This window comes from Atractosteus spatula, chromosome 21 (genome assembly GCF_055471065.1).
Source record: "Atractosteus spatula isolate fAtrSpa1 chromosome 21, fAtrSpa1.hap1, whole genome shotgun sequence".
Lineage (NCBI taxonomy): Eukaryota > Metazoa > Chordata > Actinopteri > Semionotiformes > Lepisosteidae > Atractosteus > Atractosteus spatula.
The window spans coordinates 11,315,095-11,327,300 of NC_142726.1; the positions used below are offsets into that span (position 1 = coordinate 11,315,095).

General features: G+C 36.5%; 1 protein-coding gene across 1 annotated transcript; it reads left to right on the forward strand.

Annotated features, from left to right (window-relative positions):
* The first annotated feature begins 229 nt into the window (after window positions 1-229).
* shcbp1 (SHC SH2-domain binding protein 1) lies at window positions 230-11,275 on the forward strand. The gene is made up of 13 exons (XM_088939120.1): window positions 230-446; window positions 1,017-1,214; window positions 2,043-2,158; window positions 2,823-3,031; window positions 3,440-3,535; window positions 4,570-4,800; window positions 4,992-5,169; window positions 5,633-5,753; window positions 7,349-7,480; window positions 8,646-8,764; window positions 8,880-8,966; window positions 9,360-9,501; window positions 10,866-11,275. The coding sequence occupies exons 1-13, from the start codon at window positions 230-232 to the stop codon at window positions 11,192-11,194; spliced, it is 2,175 nt and encodes a 724-aa protein (XP_088795246.1). The 3' UTR covers window positions 11,195-11,275.
* Window positions 11,276-12,206: the final 931 nt, after the last annotated feature.

Sequence of the window (12,206 nt, forward strand, 5' to 3'; positions counted from 1 at the left end):
GTTTTCTTGACCACGGAGTCAATGACGTCATGAGCCTAACTAGAAAAGGAAATTGCGTTTTCATGTTGTTTCCTCATTGGTCAGGCTTCTCTTAACCGGGGAAATTTTGAATTTGTTTGCAGGAGGAGCAAAGTATAGGATGTGTTTTAATGGTTTCAGTAAAGTTTTTGTTAGACGGTTGCACACTTTTTAAAAGTAACTTATACTCGCTTTAACCTTAACAAGTACAATGGCTGAAGATTTCGCCTCTGCAAGTACAATGCAGTCTGAAAGAAACGCTGACATTCCAGAGTTGCAAATTAAGCCTGTAGCAAAATGTGACGAGGGAGCGGCTACGTCTGTAATACAAAATGAAATACAAGAAAAGATCGATCTGGAAACAGAAGTTGAAATGGAACCTGCTGGAACCGATCAGATGCCTGGTGAAATTCTGTATATAAAGCAAGGTAGGCCTTTGTTTGTTGTTCAGATATAAAATGTACAGCCTAAAATAATTTATGCAGCGAGAGGAGCGTCTCCTGTTTTTTTAAGAGGTTACCTTAGTAGTAAATACAACATTCCATAGTTAAAATCGATCATATTTAAACGGGTAAAGAGGTATTATCGAAGTTATTGCAGTTACTAATGCAATCAAATTCCAGCGGTTTTTTTCAGGTCTGTATTTGAATATCTTTCGTCGTTAGCAACGAACTTAAAAGATGATAGATACTTTATTGATCCCGTGAGGGAAATTGCAGGCGAAATTAAAAGCAATTTTGTGTATTACTGTCGGTCTAAGTTAAACTTTCAAACTTGAGGAATTGTGCAGAAACAGAGCTCCGTTTGTTTAGAGTTTTTTGGTAAACCTCCTTGTTTTGATTGAAGGGAGAAGCACCGTTAATTTGGTCTAGATAAAAACTCTTAACTACATGGTGGGCATTCAAATACGACAAAGTGATGTTGCCTTGACGCTGTTAAACCAAAAGATTCACTTAAATCTTTCAAGTATTAATTTTGATTGTTTTGTATTTTCTTAGTTCTTTTTCAGGAAAATGATGAAGATGACGATAGCGAGGAAGATGATGACAGTCGTAGTGATTATGGCAGCAGTGACAAGCCAGGCACAGTTTTACAGAGGGCAGAATGCACAGGAAACGTTGCTTTCCCTGACATCTTCCAGACCAACCAGCTTCTGTTTTATGAGAGGTTTAAAGCTTATCAAGATTACATGCTGGGTAATTGCTTTCTATATTGACTGTTCTCACTTCCCACTATTGTTCCAAATTTCCCTTTGGTCTTTACCAGTCATGGCCTCCTAATCCCAATCTAAGAATTGGCTTCATTACTCTGTTCTCCCCACTGAGAGCTGATGTGGGGTTAGTATACTGTATGCACTTTGGCTGCTCTTGCATCACCTAGATGGGTGCTACACATTGGTGGTGGTGGAGGGGAGTCCCCACTATCTGTAAAGCTCTTTGAGTGGAGTGGCCAGATAAATGCTATATAAGTGTAAGGTACTATGAATATTTCTTCAGAAACCTTTTCATAAAATTGAGGGATGCACTGATAGATGTTGATATTTTATTTTAGGATTGCTTACAATCCATCCTTTATGAAAACCATGAAAAGGCCTCTTTGTTCTTAAAGGTCAAAACAGCACAGTTTTGGTCAGCAGATACTCACATTGGTCTAAAAATATTTCATCTTTATGAATACAGAGTTGTGTGGCACAGTGATATGGCACACAGTGTTGCTGCTTTTTCACAGATATTTGGTTCTGGAGTGGTGTGCTTTCTGTTCAGAGTTTGACTGTTCTTTGTTTCAAAGGAGTTTCCTCCTATCTTCCAAAGACATGCTGACTTGGCATTTGTAAATTGCTCCACATACTTGTGCATATGTGTCCCGTGATGCACTGTGGTGCTGTGTGGGATGTAGATCTGTCTTGTGCTTACAGGATGTTCTGATTTGTTGTGACCCTCACCAGTAATACTCGGATGTCTGATAATGGATAGACAGATTGCAGAAATGAGTCCTAACAATGTGTGTTTTGGTTTCTCTGAAAGGTGACTGTAAAACCTCAGAAGTTAGAGATTTTACTGCAGACTACTTGGAGAAGGTTCTGGAGCCCTGTGGCTGGCGTGCTGTGTGGAGCACAGAAGTATTTGATGTACTGGTTGAGGTATGTCTGAATGCACCATCGTGGGCAGCTTCTTCACCTTTGTTTATTGCAAAAGTACTGAGAGCTTGAGGCGATAGAACTGAAATGCAACTCTTGTAACATCTTGTACAAAGCACTGACAGGAAAACAAATTCAGGCATTTTAGGTTTCTCTTAGAAGGGTTAGAATCTTTCAATACTATTGACCATTTGGGGCACAGCTAAATTTACTTTCAGTTAAAGTAAGGTAATTCTAATTTGTCTTGTTTTTGATACACTTAGCTGCATTCTTTACAACTCACGATTGGAGTGCAATTCAAAAATAGTTGTTTGGGATGTGCTACAGATCTATGGTTTTATGAGATCAGTAATACTCTTTTTCATTGCTTTTTTAAAAGAAGAAAATGGTAATGTTTCTCCCATTCAAAAAAAATCACTCAACCTTATCTTGATCTTCATTTTATAACTTAATTTTTACTTTAATCATGCCTTCCTTGTCACAAGATGCTTTTCTTAAATCAGTGCACTGGTTTGTTCTGTTTTTAGTTCTTTTTATGCATTTAGTTAGCTTTATGTTTTAAAAAAGTCCAGGCAACAATTGGGAGGTGTTATGCAATGTCGCAAAAAGCTTTTTAATTTAATTCTGAGATGGGTGACTCAGAAGTCCTTCCTAACTGTCATTGCAGGTGGTGGATGTGGAGTGTTCCAGTCTGAAAGCCAGGGTGGAGCTGGTTCAGCCTCTCCTGTGTGAGAGAAAAGGCTGTGAGCTCACAGAGGAGTCCATGAGGGACCTGCTGGAGGCAAAAGAACATCAAGTGCCTTTGCAGGAACTCAGTGTTGTGTTTGATGAATCAGGGGAATTCGATCAAACAGCACTTGCTTTAGAGCACTTAAGGTAAATTATTTATGCATATTTAGAACTTGTTTTACTTAGCTGGAGAAAATCCAGACAGTCCTGACTTTGTTGTTCTGTACTGAGGTTTGAAGTGGAGAATGATGAATGTGGTTCTTGGAAAAGTGAAAGTTAATGAAAGCCTTGTGAATTTCCATGAAAACTATTGTTGTATCTACAAATTGTTACCCCTTTTTGTAACCGGTGATCCTTATTCTGTAGTTTGCTTTTGTTTTTTTTGTAGATCAGTAAGTGGTAGTGTTTCATTGGACTCCTTTGCTGGGTCTCTCAAGGACGGTGCTTTTCTCTAATGACATATAACGCCCTTAAATGATACACTTGCTAAAACGAATAGCAATATTTAACTGCTGCCAACAGAAACGATGTACAATTTTTTTTTCCAATCGGTAGGTTTTTCTACAAACATATCTGGAGAAAGTGGGATGAAGAGGATGAAGATGATGATTTCGATTACTTTGTTAGATGTGTGGAGCCAAGACTAAGACTGTAAGTTAGTAGTGGAAATACATTTGAATGGCATTTGTTTCTGGTGTTCTGAGCATGGATAATGTGGTTTTAAGACATTCCACAAGATGGCAGTGTCTTCAATATGATTGATTCTACTGCAGTCTCTTTGTTGGCACTACTGTAACATTTTTACTACTGGTTGTTTACTGTAGGAAGGACATGGACCATTTAAAATGGTGAATCCACACCAGTTGCTGGGGTTAATAAAATGGCTGGGGGAGAAAGGGCAGTATATCTCCATAGTTTTATAACCGCAGAAAGAACGTTCATAATTTTTTCCCAGTTTCAAAATATATAGCACTCTGTTTATTTCTTGACATAAACCTTAAAGATCAAGGTTCTCTATAATTCAGATTTGTCCTTTTAAATGTAGCTATGTTTATGTAGCATGTGAGATGCTACATTCTACAGAACATTTTCACCTCTATTTAATTTTTATTCTGTGAAATACAGTTTCTGTGCATTCTGCAATTTCCAATGCACGACATTTACTTTGAATTTAAGCGCTGTGAATGCCTGATTAAATGTAATGCACTGTGAAAAATTAGTCCCACGTTGTTGTGATTGCTCACATTATTTATGCATGAAGAAAAGCAGCAGCAGCACAAGATGCATCACAAGATGAGAGACATCACAAGACCAGCTTGTTGAAGCATTCTACTCGTATTCCTACTTACTTCAAGGATTCCTTATGTGTTTGACCTTGTAAAACGAATACCAGGGTTTTTGGTGCAAGACTTCCTTAGGCACTTTTGATAAGGTCATTGAGTACTGGTGTGCTGACATATACAATATCATCCTTGCACACACATTGGAAATATAGAATAAAAGGTATCTTCATACAAGGTTACCTTTTAGTATTTAATGTACGTGCAAAGAAAGATGCATTTCCTGCCCGATTCCACACTGCAAAGCAGTTATAAATGTGGTATGCACAATGAAACAGAAAATATAAATATTGAAATTGTGGAGAATGAGTGAATACTAAGTTTTCCTCCCCTTTGTGGCTTCAGGTACTATGATATCCTGGAAGACCGGGTGCCCACTGGCTTGGTTGCAGAGTATCACAGTTTTCTCTTGAAATGTGAAGAGAAGTACCAAGAATTTACAAGCCTCAGAAACACCATCAACAGTGACTCGGAGTCTGAACTGGATAATGTTTCTATGGTGGAAGGCTTGAAAATGTACGAGGAGATGGAGTCTTTGAAACGCAAGCTGAAGATTATAGAAAATCCACTTCTCAGGTATCCACCGAAACTTTGAATCAGTGGCACGAATAAGGGAACACATACAGAGTGGGAAAAAAAAATCTTTTACCAACAAGTAACATATAAAAACATCCCAGGTCTTTGTCGTTCTGGTTCTTGATACAGTTGTTCAACAGCCCTGTGACAGGTACAGTATTAATCTTTGTATCTACATCACTTCTTTCCAGGTACGTGCTGGGATACAAGGTGAACTCCGGCCTGCAGTCTTGCAGAGCAAAGGGTCGTCGCCCCGGAGGAGAGAGGATCGTACATGTTGTGTCTGCTTCCATGAATGTTAGCCAGCTGCAGAATCTGATGAAAAATAAACTGTGTCCAGATTTTTCCAGTGAGGAGTTTGAGCTACAGGTATCTTTTAATTAATCCTTGTCCAAACAAAATTTAAATGTTTCTTGAGATGATGTTTACAGGTAACGGCAGGGTTTTTGGCTGATAAAATCCAGTGACAATAAGGATGACCAGGGAAATGTTTTTCTCTTATAAATGGCTATTTTATAAATCCTTGCAACTTACTAGTTTTGTTAACTTGGCAGCAGGGATAGCCCAAATCTTAGGTGAGGTACTGTATGTCAGGTCTCCTAATTTTCATTTACACAAAAGTGGAATGTTAAGTTACTTTTGCAGTGACAGTTTGGTTTTTGACTAAGAGAAATCTTCCTTGCAGTTACAGAAATGCGAATAGTACTAGCTAATACGTTTATGAAACCCCTTTGATTGCCGTTGAAGGATTTTACTAAATGTTATTCAAATTTCAGTTCTTGAAAGTGAAGTGCTTTATTTTTTGCAGTGATGTTTCATATCCTTTTCACAGTTTCACAGTGATCCTTTGGCAGCGGTGAATGTCTGTCATGATGGTGATGTGGTTCTCGTCTGCCCAGGCCATTATGCTGTGAATGGTTCATTTAGTATTCCAGACTCCATTGAGGTGGAAGGTAAACCACTTACAACCCTGGGTGATGGTATATCTATTGGTGGGAAAAATAAAGCAGTTTTCTATTTTCTTTTAATTTGATTTGGCTTTTTTCCAAAGGAAATACACGATCTAATTATTAGTTCTGTTTTCTGTAAGGTCTGACAAGAATTGTTATTCTGGGAACTCAAAAATGTGCAGCTTTTCTGCCTAGAGTTGGAGTTCAGTTCATTCTTTCCCTAAGAATGAATTTAATTTGAACTTTTAGCTGCTGAGCAAATTACAAAAGCTTTGTATTTGTATTATTGCAGAAAAATTTAATCAATACATTGAGAGCAGGATGCTTCCTTGTGAAAATCAAATCCAGTTTGCTCTGGGGATTTGGATATTTTTATCTTAAATATTGCCTTTTAACCTTTTTTTTCGTAGGATTTACTAGTTATAGTCTCAGGCACTGATGAAAGGTCAGTCAGTGCGTATAGTAAAAGCATACTTAATATAAGTATATTCTTTTAAGGTAAAGTAATTCTAAATGCTCATAAAATTAACATAAACTTGTAAAATAGAGGATGAGTGTACTTCTGTAAGTAAATTGAGCTTGATGGTGCAATAACTATTTAATAATGAATGGGGATAATGTATAAAATGGAGTGCAGGGGAGTAAAAGATGTGCTCTGTCAGTCATGTTATGCAAATTGAAGACCTGGAAAGTCAGATAGTAAGAACTCCAAAGATTGGAAAGGCTTTTAACTGGCATTCCCTTTTAGCCTCCCCACAGTGCAGGGAATCCCTGAAAGCACAAGTAAAGACTATGAAAATAAAACTGCTGCTAGATGCTCAGGAAATGGCAAGACCTTTTTATATTTGGCATAGTTCACAGTGCTGTACTTGGGTATGTGTATGCTCATGGAGGTTAATTTATTAATAGGTGGATGGCATATTAAATGTAATGTATTGGTCTTGAATTAGTTGATATGGGAGAAAATAGTATAGTTGAGATTTTGTATGTGTTTTGACCATTTTTTTTATAATGAATCGGTTTGAATAATTGTCATGATTTTCAAGGAGCATTGGTAGAAAATTGGTGGCTTTAATTGTGGTGCTTGTGCTTTTCTCATGGTCTACATTCATGTTTTAGAATTGCATATCCCAGTAACTCAGTAGTTTGAATTTCTCCGCAAGAGCAGCTTTGTACAATCTTAATGACTAATGTTTCCTTTGCTTAGCAAAGCTTTTTGCAATATTGAACAAAGGTCTTTCACAAAACCTGAAAAGTACGTTTCGTCCTCATATTTCTTCATTTAAAGTTTAAAGTTTGTTTTGGGATTCTTGTTTTATTTTAATAAACTATCAGTTATGTACATTTGCACCCTTATTAAAAACTCAATGAAGATTGCAAATTAGATTTTTGTTCTACTCTTATGCATTTGTACAATTTAAAACAGCATCGTGGTTATCTTAAGCTGTTGGCAGTATGTGTACCTGTCATGGTTTTTAAAATATTTGTCTGAGCAAGCAGCTGCATTCTTCTAACATTCAGAGATCAGGTTTGTTCCGCTCCTGAAAATCTGGGTTATTTTTCCAGAACCTATGTTGACTGTTTTTTTTTCTTCTCAGGGTTTGGTTTACCTGATGATGTTGTCATTGAAAAGAAAGGCAAGGGGGATAACTTTGTGGATTCAACAGGTGCCAATGTCAAGATTTCAAACTTGAAGTTTATCCAGCATGATGCAATTGAGGGGATCTTATGTATGTAATATTTGATTTTATTTGGCCTTCAAACACCACATAAATTATTTTATGGCCAATGAATATATACTTGGCATCAAAAGAAACCAATCATAAAAGAAACTGAATTTGTCAGGAAAATGACAATCCTTTTTGTAACAGGTGCACTGACATTTTGTTGTACAAACATGACATGAGTAAATTAAGCTGATTTATAATCAATAGGGTTGATATTATTGAAAGCAATGGGGCAGTAGCTTGTGCAGGTTATCATTGAAAGTTATGTTTTTTCAATACATGAGGGAAGGGCAGAAAGTGAGGTCTTGGAACTTGATCGTTGTAGTGTTGGGCAGTCGAGTTGCTATCAAATCATTTGTGGATTTCTACAAGGATTAAAAACTCCTGTCCAGACAATTACAGTTGAACAACCCTACCATTTGGTCTGCACTGCACTCCCTGAAACCCACAGGTGTGGTGTGCACAAAGCATAGACTTCTAGGACTTCGCTACTGGCAGTTTGAGTCATCGTATTGCTAGTGCAAAGGAGTTGTTCTGCAGATAAGCGGGGAAAATTGGTTTCCTTCTGAATTTCTTTCTTGATTTTTGCCATATATGACATTCAGTTAGATAAATTGCCTCTATTGTAGTCAGAACATCTTGTACTAATGAAGAGATTCAGTGCTTATGAAAACATTAACGTCACAGAAGTATATCCCAGGCCAGTCTCGAATGATCAGTTTATCAATTAAAATCTGTATGGTTATATCTGTATAACATACAAATATATAGTGATGTTTCACATTATGCTCTGTATATTAACTTGTCCTGGCCTGTTGGCCTTTTCGTTTATAAAGAATTGTAAACTATTTGTATTGGTTAAAATTAAAACCCCAACTTTTTAAAATCCAGAAGGAATTTTTTTCCCCCAATATATCAGTGATACCTCTATTACATTGACTTCTTAAACTGTCCCATAATGAATTAAAAGTAAATTAAATTCACATCATACATCAAAATAATGTTATATAACTTGCTTTCATTTTATTTGAGGGTGACTGGGTGTAAACTGACAGTTTTCCATTGGGGTGCTGGTGTATTTTTGTCAACATTTATGATTGAAGTGCTTTGAGAAGCCACCTTTAAAGGCGCTATATAAAATAAAGTTTATTACTATTATTCTTTTAAGGTGTTCGTCAAGGAAAAATGCTCTTGGAAAACTGTGTGTTCCAGTGTGAAACAACAGGAGTTATTGTGCGGACATCGGCAGAATTGACAATGAACTTGTGTGACTTGTATGGAGCAAAGGTAAAAGTGAATTTCCCTGACATGTTCTGAAATTCCTGTCACGTTTAGAATTCTGTTTAATGTAACATTCTGTGTTATTCTTTTGAGTTTTGATTGAGAATTGGCTTGTTCGTAGGGTGCTGGTATAGAAATATATCCAGGCAGTACCTGCAGTCTGGTTGGAAATGGAATTCACCATTGCAAAGAGGGAATACTTATCAAGGTGAGTACATTATCTATGCCTGAATTATATCAGATGACTTGTGAGCATCTATTAACTCTCTTTGAATTCCCTGCTCCTTGTTAATTCATTTTTGTCTGATTGGTTATTCCATTAATAACTATTTTATTCCATTAAAGCGTTTTTCTTTCAATCTAGTTCCAGTAGCAAACACTGCATTATCTACTTCCCAAGATAAAATTGGATTCTGTAAAAAAGATTTAAAACTAGTTACAAAAACAAAGATCATACATTTTAATTACCTTAAGTTGCGTCTTATGCTCTTATCTTAGGCCCTGAGGTTCTCTACTCATTTTGTCCTTATCTTTTACTGTCTGTAAGTTATTATTCACTGTTAGAACTGTTTGGCAGCTGTCTTTTTGTGCTTTGCTTCAGGACTTCACTGATGAATTATATACTATGCCTAAAATTACTATGATGAACAATGTGATCCACAACAATGAAGGCTATGGGGTCATCCTCGTTAAACCCACTGATCTGACTCGAGTGAGGAAGTGTACTGAAGCAGTTTTTCAAGGTACCCATTTCTAATTTTTGCCACTTTTAATTTTTTTTCCATTTTAAAAGCATAAATTCAAGTTAATCGCACTGCAATACTAAAAAAAAGTCCACAGTTTTTCAGAATATAATATCCATGAAAATGTATTCATGTGAATAAAATTTTATTAAAACCCCCAGAGGGGAAAAAGTCCTGTCCACAATGATTCTTTTCCCCCTTTTGTTCAGTAGAATTAACATTTTTTCATAACTCTGCACCAGTTTGTGAAGAAAGTATATTTAACTAATATAGGCCTGACCTTCAGTCAAGGGCATCCACGAATGAAAATGCTTAATTTCTAAATGAGGTTGGGAGGATGCATGGCTTTAAATAACAAAAGACCGTTTTCAGCAGCCTCACAGAATTTAATGGAATATTCAGTAGGATGCCATTTGAATTTCTATGAGTACAATTGTTGCAGTGCATGGCAGGTGAATGTGAGAAAATGCCTGTAATTTTAAATTTTAAGCTTCATTTGGTAAAAAATGCCATTTTAACTAATGTATGTTTCATTAGTTGTTAATGGATATTTGTAGTTTTTTGCATGTCTTAAAAAAAAAAGCATGTTCTTTTGAGAGTTAAAATTCACAAGATTATAGTTATTCATTTGAGAATGAAATCTCCTGACTGATTCAGCTGATTATTCTAGCTGGTATTTTAAAAGCTGGTGAGGGCAGCACTATGCTGTGGATTGATGTCCTGATTGAGTTTTAGTATTAAGGATGAATGCAGAACACACATTATTGGTTAGTAGAACTGACAGTTTGCTTCTGGTGTAGTTATACCTGCTAAACCTGAGAACTTTAAATGCACCATTAATCAAATGGCAAATTTCAGTCTGATCACTTTCAGATTCTAAACCTGGATGAATGGCATAGTGAGATGTAACTGTGCATGGCACCCTTGACACATTCTTACACAAATTGAGTTTCATTGTCACACAGACTGGCCTCAGTTCAGCTCTGCTTGGTCCATTTACTCGTCTCTGTGCACAGCAACTTTTTTTCTGTATTCACAAAATAAATTGACAGTGTGTTCCCATTTGTCTGCGATACATTCTCGAGGAATTTACAGTATAACTGCCCTAAGGCCAACAACATTGTTGCTTTATTTTTTGACATGGTATGCCTGCTTCACAACAAAATGCTACATTGCAAAATCCATTGCCTTTTGTTCCTCGGTTAATTGTTGGAAAGAAAAAGAGAAGCATGTTTAGAAAAGGGTACTTTACTATTTGGAAATTATGCATTGCAACTGGAAAAAAAAATAGTTCTTTTGTATCCTGGATTATATATATGTAATAAACATTGGTTGTCGGCTGTTGCCTCACATTTGCTTTCCAGATGAGTTGCAGGAGAATGGAATAGGTCAGAAAGAGGAAGCCAGCCTGGAGGCAGAAATGGCCAATGCTCAGACAGAGCGATGTTTGATGGAAGGAAAAGCACAGGAAGACAAGCCAGGTCCTCCAGAGTTCACCGAGGGCAATGATGTCATTAAAAATGAACTGGTGGCCACATCTGCCAAGAAAAAGCAGTTGCAGAAGAAGAAGATGATGGAGCTGGGAATAACACAGCCAGATGACAGTTTGATGTCACAGGAAATGTTTGTCTCAATTGAGGGAAATCAGTTCAGGCGGAATGGCAAAGGAAGTTTTGGCACCTTTTTGTACTGAGTTTTCAGCAACCCTGTTGTAGGGTGAAAGCGCAGATAGAAAACACTAAATATTGCACATATATATTTATTCTTTTATTTAAAGAACTTGCCAGCAAAATACACTTTCACTGAAAGAAACCAGACTTCTCAAAGAACTTTTACATTTTTATCTGGTCCTTTTAACTTGGTAAGACTGCTTCAAGCAGGAGTTGAATATTCTGCTGTGCAGTAATGCAATTACGTTTACTGTAAAGAGCCTTTTAAGAAGTACTAGTATTTCCTTTTATTTTCATGCACTAAATGCTGTATACGTTTATATATGAATGATGAACAGTAATTACTGCATGCAAATGGTTTAATTTTCTTAAACTTCACTAGCATTTTGTCTATGGTGATGGGAATATAATTATTCACAAATTAGGGCATCCTTTTAATTTCATCTGTTCTTGGGGAAAAGTTGTCATTTTTGTACTCGATCACCAATGTGTTATTGAATTTGTGTTATTGAGGGTTTGAATTGAGAAGTTTCAAATAAAAATTAACAGGCTTGTATCTTTGTTTCATCAATATTCTAAGTTATAATGAATAGAGCTTTCTGTGGCTTTCTTCATTAATTGCAGTGTCAACAGGACATAAGAAAAGCTATTGGGTTTACTGGCTTAAGGCTCTACCTTTTGTATGCATCCTTACTTTAGACGGTTGCAATTAAAGTTTAATTCCAATTGATTACATTGCTGGGGATTAAATGCCCACCAAAACCTCATTACACTGCTGTCAGTTTAATTAAATATATAATTGACTGTCCCACCAAACCAGTATACATTTTGTAGCTTCTTTTGAAACCATAAATCTTGCCTGGAGTAGTTCTACTCTCCACTAAAACTGAGGTGGTGTTAATAGTGTAAATGGTAATTATTTAAATGCAAATGGCTTTTATCTATTGGCTTCAAAGCACTATGGGGGAAGCATACTGACAAAATCAAATTGATGGCTTCTATTTTGGGATTTGCTTCACCACTATTTCAATGATC